The 19,153-nt window shown below is 40.6% G+C and overlaps 1 protein-coding gene across 1 annotated transcript; it reads left to right on the plus strand.

The window, feature by feature from the left end:
* The first annotated feature begins 6,872 nt into the window (after positions 1–6,872).
* LOC145452805 (protein phosphatase 1D-like) lies at positions 6,873–18,732 on the plus strand. The gene is made up of 12 exons (XM_080330945.1): positions 6,873–7,334; positions 9,117–9,238; positions 10,068–10,216; positions 10,274–10,454; positions 11,551–11,620; positions 11,686–11,815; positions 13,406–13,536; positions 14,020–14,070; positions 14,132–14,221; positions 14,648–14,713; positions 15,601–15,676; positions 17,208–18,732. Exons 1-12 carry the CDS (start codon positions 6,986–6,988, stop codon positions 17,503–17,505), a joined length of 1,713 nt encoding a protein of 570 aa, XP_080187071.1. The 5' UTR covers positions 6,873–6,985; the 3' UTR covers positions 17,506–18,732.
* The last annotated feature ends 421 nt before the right edge of the window (positions 18,733–19,153 follow it).

A 19,153-nucleotide genomic window follows, 5' to 3' on the forward strand; every position in this document is an offset into this window, starting at 1 on the left:
TGCCTTCGGACGAGAAAAGCACGGAGCCACGGCGGCCAACGCCGGATTAAAAGACGTTTTCGGTAATAGCCGAAGTTTCTGAAATCATGGTCGAAGTCAGATCAGCGCGGTATAGCTGGATATATATTAGAGGAGTATGGCCGCGATCAAGCAATATCCTACTGAAAATTGATGTGATATCAAAGATTATGCATCATCTCCGTTAGTCCCTTTTCATTATCGACCCTTCACTCCGTTGTGTACTACACTAACAACTGTAATCCACTGCATTTTCGTGAAGTTTACAGGCACCCATAAATACCGACGTTGTATTTTAAACAGAACACTGATGATTTCAATAATAATCCATTCTTCTGCCTCGAATCTATAATAAACGCGTCCGAAACTACCTCACAATCGTGATAGTATGAGGTAAATCTGGGAATATTTCCAATGCGGCCCGAGTTACGCACCACAGAAATACATTATGATTATCTTTGCCCGGCTCATAAATGACTGAGGGGATATGGCACCATATACCAATCGTGAATTAGACTGTGTGTTGTTTTTCTTTCTTCTTCTTCAACTGGTGGGAATGTAGAATTTCAACTGACATTGCATAATTTTGCACCAACTACGAGTCGTAAGGCTACATAAGAGAGAGAGAGGTAGAAGGAGATTGAGGGATTTTATTGCTTCGTCAATCGGAACATTAATAGCAAAACATATTAAGTTCGCATAAAATATCCATAAATGAAACACACACAATAATAATTGTGTGAGAATGAATGTATAACGGTATAACGGTTCAGACAAGAGCGGATATGATCCTTCTCTCCACGTCTAGCCGGAAGCCTCATGCAATTGACGACAATGACCTGTATGTCTCTATATTTATATATGTCTATGGTGCTTGGCATGTATCATTATTAACATATTGGATGAATTAGAACCTTGCTATATAATGGAAACATTCAGAACAAAAGCAAAATATGAAAGACAGAGTCGTTGAGGTCGTCTTTTATTTGACACCCTTGACCTTACCGTCCTTGTAGCATTTTCAAAATCGCCAAAATATGTTTGTTTTTGTATCAACTAGATAACGAATAAAAGTGAACATCTATACACCAGCAATCTCAATGTTACAATAATAGGCCTACTAGCCTATTTGCTCAACTTGGTAGATTAATAATCAAAACAAAGGGATTGTTATACGCGAAACTATTTAGAGATTGATACAGGTGCGAGTATGAATTTACAACATCACTCGAAAAATATCCAAACAAATATAATGTTATCATAAGGTTGAGAAGGAAACTCTTATAGGATCAAACACCTTTGTCGATACTGTTTTTCTCTTGTCGTGCGACAAACGTCTGAGCCTGTCGTTTCGATTTATTGTCGAATACTAATATTATCTTTTAAATTTTATCGCAAGTTTTTGTGGTAATTCCTGAACTGACACTAACATTCTGAAAACGAAAGAATGATTTAAAAGAGTATTAATTCGAGTCGATCCTCTTGCATTAACGCTAAAAATTTAGTATGCCGTTTGCCGCCGCTGTATCTTGTCCAAGTACAAAACCCCTAGTCTAGAGATCTGAAGATGCGAAAATGTATTTCCAAATTAATCACTCCCCATTATTCAGGCATTTACATGCCACACGCCAACAAACTTACATAATTCACTTTTGTGTCCTATTGGGATTGGGACACATGGTCGAGGTGATACAGCATAAAATATGTTTGTCAAGGAGTGACCTAGTCATTGTGCGGTGAGTTTCCAGGCCTGTTTTGGTAGCGAGTGAGGTAGTGCGAACCGTGCATCACGACGCCCTTATGGAGTCTTGATTGGAAGGAGTGTGTACGCTGGCTACGAATTGCCAATCAGAACTTGGCAGGTTCAACGTGACAAGAAAGAAACCCTTTGTCCAACTTGGCGTTTGACCTTAGATTCAAAGCTCCGTTAATTTAAGTAAAAGTCCATTTCTCCATGTCATGTTATATGCAGGTTCGATGTTAAAAAGGCTGCAATCACGGGATATCGACTTTTTACTGTTGTATACACGGTATCATATAGTTGCACAATATTATCCAGGGTAGGCTACTGCGCCCAAGACGGAATCTAGACTGAGCGTCGATCATTGATGAGGGAGTTCGATCGACTCCAAGTACCATCTCAAGCGCCTCGTTACCATAACCTCCAATGCTTTACACGCGTGTCTAGTCGCATCTTGTTAGTTTGATAGGATTACCCACAGAAGGGTCTTTCTCGCCCTTCAATATAGGGCTGATGACCGCGAGTGTTGCCAAGAGCCAGGAAGAGAGTCATTTCTCCGTGATGCCTTGATCAGGTAGGATGTCAGAGACTTGTCGGTCATGTTACCCATCATGCGAACTTGGGTTAAGCGATATCGTCCAAACCCGGATTCTGGCGTTATCTCGAGAAGAAATGGCCGATTTCATCATTATTTATTAATTAAGATTTTTATCAAATCAGTTTACCACAAGATTGTGATATAATGAAAAGATAGGCGGGTGCCGAAACAACTTTGAAGTAGTCTTTTAATCAGACACCCACCTTGGCCTACAGCACGTAGGCTAAATAAGAGGCATGCACACTGGATAAAAGAGAGCATAACAAAAAGTAATAACGACAAAATGAATGCTGCATGTGTGGGTAGGCGAAGTTGATATGTCAGATTGTGGTCGCCAGTAAACTTGAGGGCAGATTTCAGTGCATGTGGACATGCTCGGCGACTGTCGGATAGCCGGCGAGATGTTGTTCCACACTACAGGTCCGCCATACTTAGATAGATATACCTAAAAAGATAGAGCGCGGCATATTCTTGTATTCCGTCCTGATCACACGGTAGTTGTTCTTCGAGGACGCACGTGTATAGTAGTTGTTCGCTTTGATGCCGAGGTGAAGTAGGTTAGTCGTTGAAATTTGTGGGACTATGACCACATTGGAACTGATATATGAACTTGGTAATTTTTCGCTTCCACGTCTCCTATATTTAGAACACCAAGAAAACTAGTTCGGCCATGGAGAAGTATATGCAATGTCAAGTCATTTTTAGTTATTCTGAACTTTGGAATCCCACTCATACAGAAATAACAGTCATCTATAAGGTTTCGAATTTCCCTTCAGACTCTTCAATAGCACATGACATTAAATGCCGATCTCCCCTTAGCCATACATCCATATTTCATCGCCATGTTTCGCAGATTACACGAAATGCCCAGTTTTTATCTTTGTCTCCAATTTCCATGCCAAAGTCAAGTTAATATAAGTATAAAAACCCTACTTTTATTTATATATTGTACTTAACTTTTTTCAAGCTGATATGCAGACCACAGACATACCAAAATAGCCAAAGCAGATTACATTTGTGATGCTGACATTAATGATGACATTATACTCACTGACTCAGTGCATTAACAGAACAGAACGAAAAGGAATTTGAGATTGCTTGCTAACTGAGACAGAGAATAAGATGATTGTTACTAATAATCAACTATTATGAATTGAATGATGAATCAATGTGACGTACGTCACAATTAATAGGGGGAGGATCTTGAAAAACGTGGTGCGGGAAGTTTAAAAAGCTTACAATGACATTTCTAACGGACACATGAGGCAAAAAATGCCGGAAACATGTTTATCAAGGAATATGGTATAGGAAATACGAAAAAATCTGCTCAACTAATTTTTTGTTTCATCATCATCATTGGTTTATTAGCAATTTTATCAGTTCAACACCACAAAAAATGCGATACAATGAAAAGAAAGGAAGATCTCGAAGCGACTATAGGAGTTGTCTATGGAATCGGACACCCACCTTATTGGCCTAGGCGATGTAAAGAGGAGGCATGCACACTGAATGAAAGTAAAGAAGATAGTATAGAAAAAGGAAGCGACAAGAAATAGGGCGGCATGTCAGGGGAAGCGAGATCGATCGGTCAGTCGTGGTCCGGTAATCTTGAGGATGGACTGTATTTATTTAGAAGTAATTGCTTGTATTTCGACTTGAATGTGGACATGCTCGTCGACTGCCTGATGGCCGGCGGGATACTGTTCCACACATCAGTTCCGGCGTATTCGATAGAGCGATGATCTTTTCGGTCGATCATATGATATTTTATGATATTTTTTCATGGTGTAATCGAACATTGTTACGCTGGGCACCAAGCTGAGGTGGATGTTGGATTAAGATCCCGTATTTAGTCGTTTCGATATCCTGCTATCTGTTCTTCAAATAGCATTGTCTCTTTCCACATGTCTCTTTTGTAGTACATTTTACATGTGTTTTGATCGGATGAAAGAATGATATATATCATTGGATGAAAATGTGAAAGCCTTCGATTACGAAGTCTTGGTAAATCGCGACTGCCTCTAGTGGAGAATCCAAACTATGTGAGATTTCCATTTACGATTCAAATTTTATCATTTATCTGTTATGTGGAGATTTTTTGACGAATATGGAGCTTCATCGGTACATGAAGTCTGATATCTGGTATCTGAGCAACCTTTTCTTACACTCCATTGCCGAAATTCAAAAAATACCCTTTGCCTATGACGTCACCGCTACTTTGCATTTGCTTTCAGTAGGGAGGACGCCAAAACAGACCGAGTTCATCCATACTTTTTTCGTGTAGAGTAGGCAGTTGGCTATCCTTGTTGCACAAGAAGCTATGCGGAATGTTTATACGGCAGTGCAAATGTACAATATTTTTAAATTCCATTTACCGGCCCCTCACCGTGATGCTGATGTACACGCGTACGGCATCCAGTTATGGAGTTACCATCCTTCGTCCGAGTCTGATGATAGATCTTACCGGGATTATACCGGCACTTGTCTCTTCTATGCGTTGAAAAACCATATTCCTTGAAATAAAGTTGTGAGTTTTATGATTGGATATCTTTGAATTAGGCTCAATATTCTACGTTCTATGGTGAGCAATATTTCTACATCAATGTTTCTGACGCTTACATACCGGATACCGCTATACGGCTATACCAGAGTCACTCTGACAGAGTGGAATTGGTGGCATGTGGCAACGTCACGCAGAATTTTCTCTTTAATCACCTTATTATTATAAGTAGAAAAGCTCTCGTCATCCAGGATTTATTTCAAAGAATGAACCGAGAGTCCATAGGGGTGCCTATATAGTTTTTCATGAGCTGTGACATTGTAATGCTTGAGCTGATTGGTGCATGCAGCACCCTTCTTGAAATCGTTCTGATGTAAACATAGGTACTGAAGAAGGAGGAGGATGTGTGGCGCAAACTGTTTTGATATCTTGACGGAATTATAAACCAATTTCAATCGATATTTATTTCAATGAGAACTTTTTTCAGATGGTTTTGCAGTATAGGTTTGCTTTTAGTGCTGTAGTTGAGATCCAGAGTGGAATCGGTGGCAACGCCACGCAGAATTTTCTGTTTATTACATAATTATTCTATGCAGAAAAGCTCTCATCATTCAGGATTTAGTTCAAAAAATGAACCGAGATTCCATAGGGCCAGACTGGAATCGGTGGTTGTTTTCGACAACATTTTGTGCGTGACAGACGGATTTCTCGCGTGATTGGAAAATTTCATCCGCATGACGGAAATATTTTTCGCTCTGATTAGATACTGAATTACTTATTAAACCACACAATGTGCTAAAATAGAGCTGGTATACGACGGAATAGGGTTACGCTGTATATTCGCTGTTGCGCAAATGCCACGCTTGCTTGCGTTCATTGTTGAGTGCAAGCGTCTTGTTTTGGATCTGGACTCTGATATCGCTTTGTGACGTCAGCATAATTCATTAATCGGCGTGATCAAATATATAAATGCTCGCGTGATTCCACTCTGGCCATAGGGGGTTGAGATGAATTTAAGAAACAAGCTTGCTTGATTAACATTGAAATGTTGATTAAGTGTCATTATCGTTTGGAATCATAAGGAGGTCTATACTATAGGCCCTATATCGTATAAATTATTGTAATGGTAATATGTCATTTTTGAAAAAGTGTCTAGAACAGGGGTTCTCAACCTGGGGGGCGTGAAACATTTGAAGGGGGGCGTGAAGAAGCAGTCACCTGAAAAAAATTTTCGCGCTTTGCGCGATTTACCTCCAATGCACACGTGTTTCTTTCTATATGGACCCAATTTCATATTTTTTATTCTCTCATCAACATTCATAACCGTCCATACCACAAAACAATCTGTTATGGTTGCTAGCATCCCAGTTGGATTTTGTGATATGACGATAAGGGCGGTGCGAAATTTTTAACTATCAAAAAGGGGGGCGTGTCTAAAAAAAGGTTGAGAACCACTGGTCTAGAATATGCTTTATTGTGCTTTGTCTTACTCTTACAAAACAAACCGTGAATGGATGACTTCTGTCTTTTTTTTCCGACTTCTTTTTGTAATCGATTAGCCTACCATTCGTTGAACACATCATAGATTTTTATTTTAATGACACTCGTTATGTTTTTTGAAGTGCGCTCTTCGATCAAATATCAATTACATGCTTGGGCTAAATTGCCAACCTACCATAAAACTGGTGGTAAACCTATAATGTGCGTCGAGGACGCCTAAAAAATCTGACAAAGACATGGTTTTCAGCAGTCAAAAATGATCAACATGTCAATGGTTCGCCACTGTCTGTGATGCAACACAGTCGGAATTACATTGGCCTTGTAGTCCTACGTCCAGATTTGAACCAGATATTTCAGCATCAGCATATAGGTTAAAGGAAAGTAACGAACTCTTGATTTATCGCGCATAGGTTATATGCCTACAGAAAAGCCTTTGTTGCTTGCTTCTAAATCCCAATATTATAGAACGTCTAATTGACTGAATTTTCATTTCCTCTACTGCTTCGAAAATGATATACCAACTTGCATTCTTCTCAGTGTATCTAACTTCGTCTGAGCTTCATGAGCTGTTGGCTGAGCGTCTAGACTCCCACTGCTAACGTCCGCGTGGCTAATCCCCTGTTCCGCCATGTCCACGACAAACTGCTGGAACTTACGAGTCACCGCCGAGGTAGACCAAGGCGGAAGACGGTACATGGAAGATGTTACGTCGGTGCAATTCGAGCGTGCCAAAGGTGACAAAAAAGTGATCGAATACGCAGCGTTCGCCGTCTTCGATGGTCACGGCGGCAAGGAGGCAGCGCATTTCGCGAGGGACCACATCATGAACAATATCAAAAGCCAGAAAGGCTTCTTTTCCAAAGATGTCGATGTAGTTAAGAAAGCCATCAGTGACGGTTTCACTATTACTCATCATCAAATGTGGAATGCGTTGCCGAATTGGCCCAAGACCTATAACGGACATCCTAGCACTGCAGGTGAGGGAATGTACTACTTGAGCACTTATTGTTCAATATTATCTTACAATTGAATGGTACATTGAGATATTCATATTGAAATGAACCCAAACATTTTCGGCTGGCACTCGTTAGGGATAATTGTTATTTGACATCATATTTGGTGAAACCATTGTTGATATACAATATTTCCAATTCTCGACTACTGACGAATACCCCTGGCGAGTGTTAGCCGAAAATATTCAGGTTCATTTCAATTTGAATAAACTATTACATTGTATTGAAGTTCAGTAGCCTACCTGGAAGAAGCTCTTCAAATATTATGTGACACAATTCTACCATATCTTATTATCAGTTGTGTCTGTCTATATTTACTAATTACTAGGGCTGAACTCACCGATTGGAGTAAGGTAGTGACAAAGATATTTTTTCGTGATGGATATTGTACGCCCCTTGTGACTATGACTGATACTATCAATAACAGACAATTTTTGTCACAGTTTAATCTGTCTCAACGATTTAGTGGAAATTGGTGTGAAATAGTGATCGTCCCACAGCAGTGACACTAAACGCAATCAAATAGGTAATGTCAAAGAGTAATACGGTGTATAACAGGCACCATTTTCTTTTTGGTCGCATAAAATATTCATTCTGAACTTTTCTAATTATACATGCTGCTATGACATCATAACTAGGGCTGGGCAAAATCGAGTACCTGAGTGATTCGATTCTGAATCGCGTAATATGCTTCGAGTCGAGTAATCGAGTATCACTCATTATGACGTCACAAAATAATGTACTATGCCTAAGTTCAAATATGTACCTTTTATGCCATCACAAAGAACATAATGCCTGTTATCCGTCACATTAAAGTTACTTTGGTATTTTTCGACAAAGCCGACTTCCTTAGCACTTCTTAACAATCTTGTGCGATAATCATGACTTCGGAAATGTGTATTCTCCAGTAACGTTCATAGCTTTGTACTATGTCTGGTATGCTGCGACACGGCCAATCCAGGTTTCAAGGCTTTCTCGGTGGAAACTAGTATCAAAACTATAATTCTCGTTGATAAATCAACTGTCAGTTGCGAGGAGCGTATAATTTCAGTACTCGAAAAAATCGTATTTTACTACTCGACTCGAATCATTAAAATTGATACTCGATTCAGATTCGAGTACTCGAATCATTGTGCCCAGCCCTAATCATAACAAGTGACACACAGCGTGAATCCTAATAGTAAATTCTGAATCGAATTACTTGCTATTATCTAGTATGCACCCTATAAGTGCTACAGAGTTCACCATACTAGATTTGCTTCATTCGATTAAAAATTCCGATCATGAACGCTGGAAACTTGCACGTGAATTAGATCCAGCGTCAATTATATATATGTGTCAATATTCGAGAAGTGTGTGCCTGCTATTCTGGATGACTGATATTATCCGATCTTCCACTGGCTTGACTGGACGTAATGTAATTTGTTTTGCGCGATCAAGTATTTTAAGCAATTGGCTTTATGTACTCTTGACTCTGGTACCAGTCTTTTCTAGTAGATTTTGTTCGAAGCGGAGTGTCCTAACAGCGAGGTATTCAAAATAATAACGGACCAACATAACCTTACCCTTCCAGTAGTGACACGATCTAACGTAACCTTTACATAAACTCGTTATTTTGAATGATTTTGTATATTTTGACATACCTTGTTCAGGCACTTGCTATCATGAATGCTGCTTCTCTATTATGCTACTGCTGTTTAGGTTAATATATGAAGTACACATGTTTAAATCTAACTTTTCTTTCAGGTACAACAGCGAGTTTGGTGTTGATACGCGGTAACAAAATGTATGTGGCTAATGTCGGGGATTCCATGGTGGTTATGGGCACAAGATCAAACCGGTTGAAGGAAACTCATCGGGGTTTTCAGGTACTTGTCCAGCTCTTCTCAATGCTTAATCGACAGACACCGTCAATTTATGCTCAAAAATTTTCTCGGATCGGAATGATGTGGATTGACATTTTCATTAATTTGTATCTTAAGTCAACATTAACTATCATTTTATGCTGGTATGCAGTGAGTAAAAGACTACTTTCATAATCATATTCAAAATCAAAGATCAATTGACGATATACCAACAAAGATGATAGCGATTTGAGGTCATATGGTAGGCTACATTGAGTTTGCCTGCATTTTGCAGAAATTCAACTGATTCAAACATCTTATAATTCAAGGTAAATCCATCTGTGTTATTGTTATTTATGATGCATAGTAATGTTCACTTCGCAGCAATGACCTTTATGTAGCTTGAATCCTGTGATCAGGTTTATGTGTGTTAATCCTCAACAGCAATAACCATGTCTAGAATATAAATCTTTGTTATGAAGATTTCAGGCTATTGGCTCTGATTCCTATATCGACAATGGGCCTTGAACTTGTTGAATTATGTTGTCCTGCATGCCTTTTGCATAATGGATGGCGATTGGATATCTGCCTAATAATCTAGTGGTACAAGGTTCACGGTATGGATTATAATCCGCTCTTGAATTGAATCGGAGATAGATCGGGGTATGCTGTTTTCAGAAATTACAATACGGATTTGATTCCTTTGGCATTTTGTTAACTATGATTTGTGTCTAGGGCCACTGGGCCAGTGGCTATCACAATATATCTTTCGTTCTGTTGAGTAATCCTAAGCCGTCCGCATTCATCTTGATTCGATGCACCTTCAATTATTGATTTTCGTCCGCACATTCAGGTATGGGAACTGACAGTGGATCATAAGCCAGAACTTCCCGAGGAGAGGAAAAGAATCGAATACTGCGGCGGCTGCGTCATGAACAAGGCCGGCGTCAACCGGGTGGTTTGGAACAGACCGAAAATCAGCCACACCGGTCCCATCAGACGGTACCCCGCTCGCCGGTTTTTTGATATTTTCGGCGTGTAAGCGTGACGATGTTGCAGGAGTACCAAGCTCGACAAAATCCCGTTTCTGGCGATCGCGCGCTCGCTGGGTGACTTGTGGAGCTTCAATTCTGAGAAGAATGAATTCGTCGTGTCGCCGATACCCGATGTCCACGTTTACGATCTGGTCGACGGCCGTGAGCAGTTTGTCATTCTGGCGAGCGACGGGCTATGGAATATGGTACGGTGTGGTTACTGGCTGCACAGTTAGGGGTGTTCAAAAATGACTATTTTTCTCAAATTGTACTAACTACTTGATAAAATCGTTAGGTTACCTATACGTAATTTAAGCCTATACACCAGATTTGGTTCAATTCCAGCCAGTAGCCGCATTGCTACAGGAGAAGAAAGTACTATTTATTATACAAAAATAAATGAATAAAAATTTGAAAATTTTCTGTTCACCCCATGAAAGTGTTAGGTCGTCTACAGAAACGATGTTCACCAAATTTGGCTCAATTCCAACCAGTGGAAGCGGAGTTATTGCCGTCGAAAACTTTGGATTCTCAATAAAATAGTATTTACGGTTACCAATTCCTTAATTATTTATTATAGGTGTGCCCATCGTAAATACTATTTTATACAAATCCAAATTTTTCGACGGCAATAACTCCGCTCCCACTTGTTGGAATTGAGTCAACTTTGGTGAACATCGTTTCTGTAGACGACCTAACACTTTCATGGGGTGAGCAGAAAATTTTTAGTTTATTTTTATTTGATAAATAGAAACTTTCTTCTCCTGTAGCAATGCGGTTACTGGCTGGAATTGAGCAAAATTTGGTGTGTGGGCTTGAATTAGGTAACCTAACAATATTATCAAGTAGCCAGAACGATTTGAGAAAAAAAGTCATTTTTGAACAGCCCCTACTTGCACGGCAGTGGTTCTAAACCTGTGGTAGCCTATCCAGTAAATGCATTTCTTTTTAAGTGGAATTACGGTTTTCATGAATCGTTGACATTATTTTTTCTAAACGTAAGAAATGTCTGGATGAAATCATTGTTCATTCTTGTGAGCACAAGAACAGGCTAGCAAATGTCGATGCAGCAAGCTTGGCCCGTTTCCCCACACACAGTCTCCTACAGCATTTATAGGAAAACTATAAATTAGATTAGGATTAGGTTACCGGCATTTCACACTAATTTGGTCCGATTAGACAACTAGAATTATCTAATTGTCCGAATCTAAGCCTACTCATTTAAGCCCGGTTATACTGGTGTACAACGTGTTGACGCTTGTCACAACGTATCTTATTTTTAACATATCGTGTCTTGCGCAGGTACGCCCCTGCGAATCTGTGTCCAGCGTGGGTACGTTCGACGATAGAAAAAGTAGACATGAAGTGTCGGGTGAGAGACGTCGAAAGTATTAGCATTTTTAGCAGATTTAGCGTAAATCGCGTATTCCTGTTAAGGCACGCCGGCTCACGAGCTTGTGCAGCTCGCGCTCGACCGATGGAAAATGAGGTCGATGCGCGCCGACAACACCAGCGTTATCGTCGTGTACATTGAACGGAAGAAGATGGAGATTGCCGCTAAAAAGCGGTGAGTGGTAACGACCGTTGTTTCACAATGGAATCAGTCGCGGAAATGTCGTTGAAAGGATAATTCTCTGTTTGCTTCTTAAAATTAGTGTTGTTAGCAGAACCAGCCCAGTGAAACAGTGAATTTTGATATAAACGGTCGATATGGCGATGTCGAAATGAAGACATGTTGTGATTACTGTTGATACGACTGCTGGACATTTGCCCCGCCCACATAGCGGTATATTTTTTGGTAATTTCGATAGCACGCATGGTCTTTTCCAAACTGTTTGGTAGCATTCTCTCTGTATTTATGTAGAAGCAGGGTTATAACCGAGTCACAAGTCAATCTCACTGTTATAGTTTTGACTCGGGTCAAGTTGAGTCATTTTCACTTCACCACCGGGTCAAGTCCAAGTCAGCGAGCAGAGGGTCGACTCCGAGTCATGGTGATATGACTCGAGTCCAAGTCATTGTGCTAACTGCTCAGTTTCCAGTTAAAGTCTTGTTGCAATCTCTTTTTATAACTCTGTTCGGTGATATCTAATGGTTAGCATTTATAATATACTCATTTTCCTCACTTTTAGCTATTTCTGGTCACATTTTCAAGTACCAGTACCAATAGACGAAATCGCAATGTTGTGGTTACTTTCCTGTTCTTCGAAATTACAACGAAATGTCGGTCTCGGCCGTCTGAGTCTCGAGTCATGCGCAATGACTCGAGTCCAAGTCGAGTCGCTACCCAGATTGACTCTGAGTCATTTCGGTATTTTGAGAAAATGACTCGAGTCATAAGAAACTTGTGACTCGAGTCATTACAACCCTGTGTAGAAGATACAAAATCCGACTATGTGCTGGTCATTTTCTTGTCACGCGTACTTACTGTACTCTATTCAACTCCTCTGCTAATTGACACCACCGGTATGTTAAGTTATTTGTCTGTGACGGGATAATTAAGTCGCAACTTAGCGCTACCTTGATGCTGCGGGCAGTTTTCAAACTATTTACCGTGCTGATATTTGGCGCAAATGTGATAGGTTCAACTCAAACTACAGCGGTGTCGAGGGGTGGACTTCATTTATGCGTCGACTTTATAACCCACAAGTCCAATATTCGAATAATTATGGCTAGTAATCACTCGATGGATCACATCTAAAATCTTGAAATCTGTTGTTGTTGTTCAGTCATACAGCTGGCTAGAGGTATTCTCATATTGAAATTGTCTGCTTAATTCTAGCAGTCGGCCGCAGTGCAAAAGCTGGTATCACATCCGGTGACCTATCTGTCTGAATGACTATTATTTTGTTGGAATGTCAGAGCAAGATGCTTTGTACTGAGTAATTGAGGACAGGAAATAGGAATGACTGCTCTCGTAAGTTTGTTATGTCGCAGAGACTGATTTCTATACGGTACATTGTACTGTCCTACACCCTAGCATGATAGCACTCTTAGTCTCCGGTTGAATTGAAATGATTTTATAATCAGTGCGAGGTAACTTGAACTCAATTTTTATTATCCCTACTGCTTGGTCCTCGTTGAATAATTTTCAGTCTGATCCATCCAATTCTCAGTTGTTTGACACTTCATTCAAATATGTCCATTCTTTTTCTAGGGACACGTATACCGAAAGCTGGACCAGCGCCAGGTTGTCTGGGTCAAAATTCAAATCTGACACTATACCGTTCGAGTCCGACGACGGCAGGAAAGCGACAGACCTCTCGAATGATAGCGGCGAATCGAAAGGTGAATTCGTGTACTCGAATCAAAGTCATTTATGAAGTGGAACGATTTGAGTACCGTTAGCGAAAATAAACGCCCTTCAGACAGTTGTTTTCTCTTCGAAGAACATAATTTCTATATACACTTGAATAATATACTGATATTGAAATAATCCGTAGTATTTTCAGCTAACGCTCGTCAGGTGTAATCGTCAGCAAGTAGTAGAGAATTGACGATTGTATACCAACAATCACATCGCAAAATATGGGAAGTGTCAGTACGAAATATTCGGGTTTATTTCAATGTCAATGTCCTGTTCCTCCAAGCAGCTCTTCGAATAGTTTCGATACTTTCTTCCTTCTGTGGAGTTCTGGCTACTAACGCAGCGTTTTTCACGCTGAATTCCGAACATATTGGATTCGAATCCAACGACTCGTTCCGCGAAACTTGCTATTCGAGTCGTTACAACCCTGTTCTGAACACGTTTTGTTGTTTTCCTTTGAACAGTCGCTGGATCCAGTGTCGCCAATGAAGACGTAGCGGGTCCTACCAGATCAGGTACGGTTTTTTATTCATTTGCCCGGCCCGGCCCAATACTCGTGGTTTCGTCTCGTTTCAGACACGGAACCAGTGCAAGATAGCAGTATTTCTTCATCAAGTGGCGAAGCCGTATCGAACGACGATGTAATGACCAAGACTAATCGACCAGGTTACTATAAGCTTTTGTGCCTTACGGCGTGGTATTGATTTGCGATAGCTTGGTCTACCGTAGCACATAGCCAGAGGTGTTCAGTCGAGCTGGACTCAATGATACGAGTATCAATTCTGATGACTTGTGTCGAGTAGCAAGATATCTTTGTTTTGAGTAGGCCTACGGAAAGTTAATCTATCAATGAGAGTTGGCCTGTAGGTTCGATACCATTTTTTCAGTATTGTAAAAATGTAGGTAATGCGGGAGTTAATCAGAGTGATGACCTTTTTTTTTAGTCAACATAACAAGATTTCCAGTAATTATTTCAAAATCGGCCGGTTTCAATTTCGACGACCGAACATTTTTGGGGTTTTGAAAAAGTGTCCTCCTTCCCGATTTCCAAAATGTGGTAACCCTACGTGACGCATGCCTTCATTATTTAAGGTCACACCGGCGAACCATCAAGCAGTTCCAGTAAGAAGATTACAGACGATGACACTGTGGATAATGGTAAGACTGACGCGGTTTCGTGCTCTGATTTTGGCGTCATTGACTGTGACACCATAGTGTCCTACAATGGTGTGGGTGGACACTGGACACACGCATATCTCACAAGTCACTGCAATTGGTTTACGTCACACTTTCCATTTGCCTAAAGGCAATTTGACCGTGAAATTTGTATCAATCGAAAGCTGCCAGGGTACTGATTACGATAGTATAAATTTCAATGTGCTGTTGATCCTAGAACCCCCAAAAATCAGCCTTCTGAGTTGCTCGTGTCCACGCCATTGTAGGACACTATGGTGATACTGTTATCATTACTACTTTGTTTACTGCCTACGCATACTAGGGTTGTTAAAAAATAACGGTTGTCTTCAAATTTCACTGGCTACTTGATGAGATTATTAGGTTGCCTAAAGAAACACTGCGCTTCAAATTTAGCTCAACTGCAACCTGTAGAACCACCGAGACGTGAAAATTCAGGATTTATTTAAAAGAGTCACTGGTTTTCCCATGGAATTGTTGTGTCGTCTAAAAAAAAACGATGCATATCAAATTTGGCTGAATTCCTAAGCGTAAAAGAAAAGTTACTCCAATAACTTCACTTCTACGGGTTGATATTGAGCCAAATTTGCTATGCGTCATTTAGCCAACCTGAAATTCCATAGGCCAGAAAAATTCTCAATAATTTTGTACTTATTTAATAGATCCAAAACGTACTCCCCTAAAGCAATGTTTCTACAGGTTGGAGTTGAGCCAGATTTTGTGTCCAGCATTTATTTAGGCAAGCTAACAATTTTGTGAAGTAGAATTGGACAAAGTTCATTTTGAACAGCCCTAATGCACACAGTATATCGAGTATGGTGAATATTATGGAGATGTTTTTGCACATTCAGAATTATCGACTCCAACTCGTAGAATTACAAGAAGATTATCTAATGATATGAAGATGACAAACAGACGAAGCACGAGGTATGTTTTAAGATTCTTGCCAGCTACATTACAATGGCAAGTTTGCGACTTTGATATTTCTTATATCTGAAGTCTGTTATCAGTACGCAGTAACTAGCCAAGGACACTAATCGAGGCTAAGCCATTTCCCAGTTATACTTATAGTAGAACTATGGCTCGTCAACTCTAGCCGATTGTGGTCTAGATCTTAACGATTGCGTGAAGTTATGTGGGGATGATTTTGCTTACTCGTGTGATATGATTGATTGATTCATGTCGATCTTCATTTATTGTTTGGCCAGTGCTCATGTTGTAAACGAGCAATTACACTACTCGGGTAACCTTGAGAACAATTGATTGATTCTTTGACAATTGTGTCAGTATGTTCCGACGAGTTTCATCCCGTCAATGTCAGAAACTGAAATTGTTGCGTTCACACGGCAACTTTCTAATCAACATCGACAAGCGTTCCCCAAATCCATTATCAATCAGTGTGCCTATTAATATTAGGCCTTTTATTCGTATGCCTCGGAATTGACTTGTCAAAATCCGCTAGCCCAGGTTGTGCCAACCGGACTCTGTGTATAAGCTTATGCCTGTGACGTCTGGCTTCTCGATCGGTGGGTCGTGGGTTCAATCCCCTGCCGGGTCTGACGAAAGACCTGATCACTGATTAGCAACGTAGCACTGGTACCCATGACTTCCCCGCTTGGCGTTCAGCATTCCCGGGATAGCGTGGAAAGGTGGTGCAAGACTTAGGAAGTCTTGCAAGGCTAATTCTGCACGTTCCTTGTGCAGCGTCTTATGCACAGATTGTGTGTTATGTGATATTATGAGTCGGTCTATATGTATCAAAAACATCAAGGTAAAAAATAAACTACTTCCTATTGCTATATTTGGTGATACAACTGTTCATAAACATAGAAATCCCTACTACTTACTGATGATTGCTACTCTAGTTTGACCACCTCTGATAATAAATGACGATAGAATTGAAATATATGTAATGAAACTGGAATAATGATAAATAGCTCATCGCAGGGTTATAACCAGGTCGCAAGGCTCCGAGTCATAAGGCCATCTCACTTTTATAGTTTTGACTCGTACCAAGTCGAGTCATTTTTTATTCACCGCCGAGTCAGCGATCAGAGAGTCGAGTCCGAGTCATGGTATTATGACTCAAGTCCACGTCATTGTGTTGACTGCTCAGTTTCCACTTTTTATAACTCTGTTTGGTGTTGTCGAATGGTTCCCATTTATAATATAATAATTTTCCTCACTTTTAGCAGTTTCTGGTCGCATTTTCAAGTACCAGTACCAATAGACGAAATCCCAACAGTGTGGTTGCTTTATTATTCTTCGAAATTACAATGAAATGTCGGTCTTGGCCGTCTGAGTCACAAGTCAGATGACTTTAGTCCAAGTCGAGTCAATACGCAGATTGACTTTGAGTCAAGTCATTTCCGTATTTTGAGAAAATGAGTCCAGTCGAGTCGTGACTCGAGTCATTACAACCCTGGATCAACGTCCGTTTAATTTTCGCATTCTTCAGATCATCGGCAAAGAAAGAATCGGTCCGTGCCCCGCCAAAGACTCAGTTGAAACGACGATATTCGGCCGGGCCCGCGTCGACGCGGCGCTCCCACGGACATAAGCGATGCAGGACCGAGGACGCCGGCGGGCCGTCCGCAAAGCACAGAACGAGGTCCGCGGAGCGCGCGGCCAGCAAGACTGTCCTCAAAACGCCTGCGAAAACCACAGCGGCCAGAAGAAGTCGAAGCGAACCGGTGATGACGTCGCCTTCAAAGAACTTGCGCGTTAGAAAGACACCCGGCAAGCAAACCAAATAGAAAAGACTTCCTCGGAATTAAGTCATATCTTTGTTACGATCACACCGTTACGTTCAAATGATAATGCGCGAACAAGTTCTAGAAATAGCAATTTAACACCAGTAAACAGGGCTGCCGTCAGCATCGACGATTAAATTAGGACAGACAAACAAACTGCGATATTAGTAGACTGAAAACAACGGTCAACACAGTTTTGTGCAGTCCTTATGTGTCCTGATTCACGGCATTTTTATAGACTGATGATTTAGAAATGGTCATCACGGCCTCGTTGCTGAAAATAAGGACAAACTTGCCGCGAATAGGTACAAAATAAGGGCAAATCTCTGTAGTAAGGACAACGTAGTTTTGTAAGACATTGCCCTTCATGATAAGGACGGTATGGCAACCCTGCTGGTAACGCTTCGTTTGCTGATTGGCATATATATACTTTTGCTTGCGGAGGCAACGCGTGATTTTACACATTTTGTCTACTGTGCTGTGTGTTTACTAAAATTCGACTCGCTTTTACCTTGCGCTCATGTTTCGAAAGAGCTTTTGGTACCGGATCGGCCACACATTGTATGTTTTTGTTACGCCAGGTTTTATTCCATTCGAATAGCAATCGTGCGGTCGAATCATTGCCGTCATTTTACGCTTTCATCACAAACTCTCACTGTCTCGATATATCGCCGTTTTCGTTTGCAGACTTCCCAATCTCATTTTCGATTTGAGAGCTTGAAATGTCCTGTTTTTCCGCTTTCTGTCACGCGAATCTAATTAGAACCAATGTGATGCAGATGCCTTTTTTGCAATCACAGCCCTCTTTTATCGACTTCAAAGTTGAGAGACTACTATCTCGTCAATTGCTTGAGTATATTTTTCCCTTACCGTTGCGATGCAAGGTGTTCTCCCTGAATCCTGTCATGCGTGTGCTCTCTGCTGTTCTATATTCGAAATGTCGCCGTCGTGTTCAATTCATCTAGCCCAATGATTACAGTATAAGTTGGTTTTTGTTGCCATGTATTTACTTTCCGAAATTTCCCAGATGAAATGTTTTTAATTTCGTGTATTTTGTAATGGATTCCATGACCGCGTAAAACCGTAATGCTATCAAGTTACTGAAATATGACCATCGCCATTTGTCACGGGTGTGAAAAATTGTACTTTCATCGTAATTAGTAATTTGTGACGGTGTTCATTTGCAGCCAAACATATTTTGACTACGTAACAATACAAGTAAGCACGCTATCGAGTATTTTCATCGTCAAATGTCGAGGCGACAGGTGGGTAATTCAGGAATGGGAGCGAGCTGATTTTTAGTGTTACAGTAGTTGATGGTATCATGGATGCTGATTGCTGATACTAGTTCGCAACAGGTGTGGAGGCATCTGCTATGATGACCCTTGTGACCGAAGAAACTGTACATTCCGTGTGGCTTGAGGTATTAAAAATATGTGCGGTAAACGGACTTACGAAGCAATAAATACAATCATGTCGGCAAATTTAAAACAGATGAAGCATTGAAAGGCACTGGTGTATATTGCAAGTGAACGAGCAAAGACTGGCGTTACAGTCTTGCGATGGTTTGAAAATATGACAGAATGTACGAAAAAGTGGCGGCAGTAGAGTATAGTGTCTTTGTCATGTATCACCAAATTCATAAATGGCC

Source organism: Botryllus schlosseri, chromosome 12 (genome assembly GCF_051294905.1).
Source record: "Botryllus schlosseri isolate E-star chromosome 12, Bs_hap1, whole genome shotgun sequence".
Taxonomy (NCBI): Eukaryota; Metazoa; Chordata; class Ascidiacea; order Stolidobranchia; family Styelidae; genus Botryllus; species Botryllus schlosseri.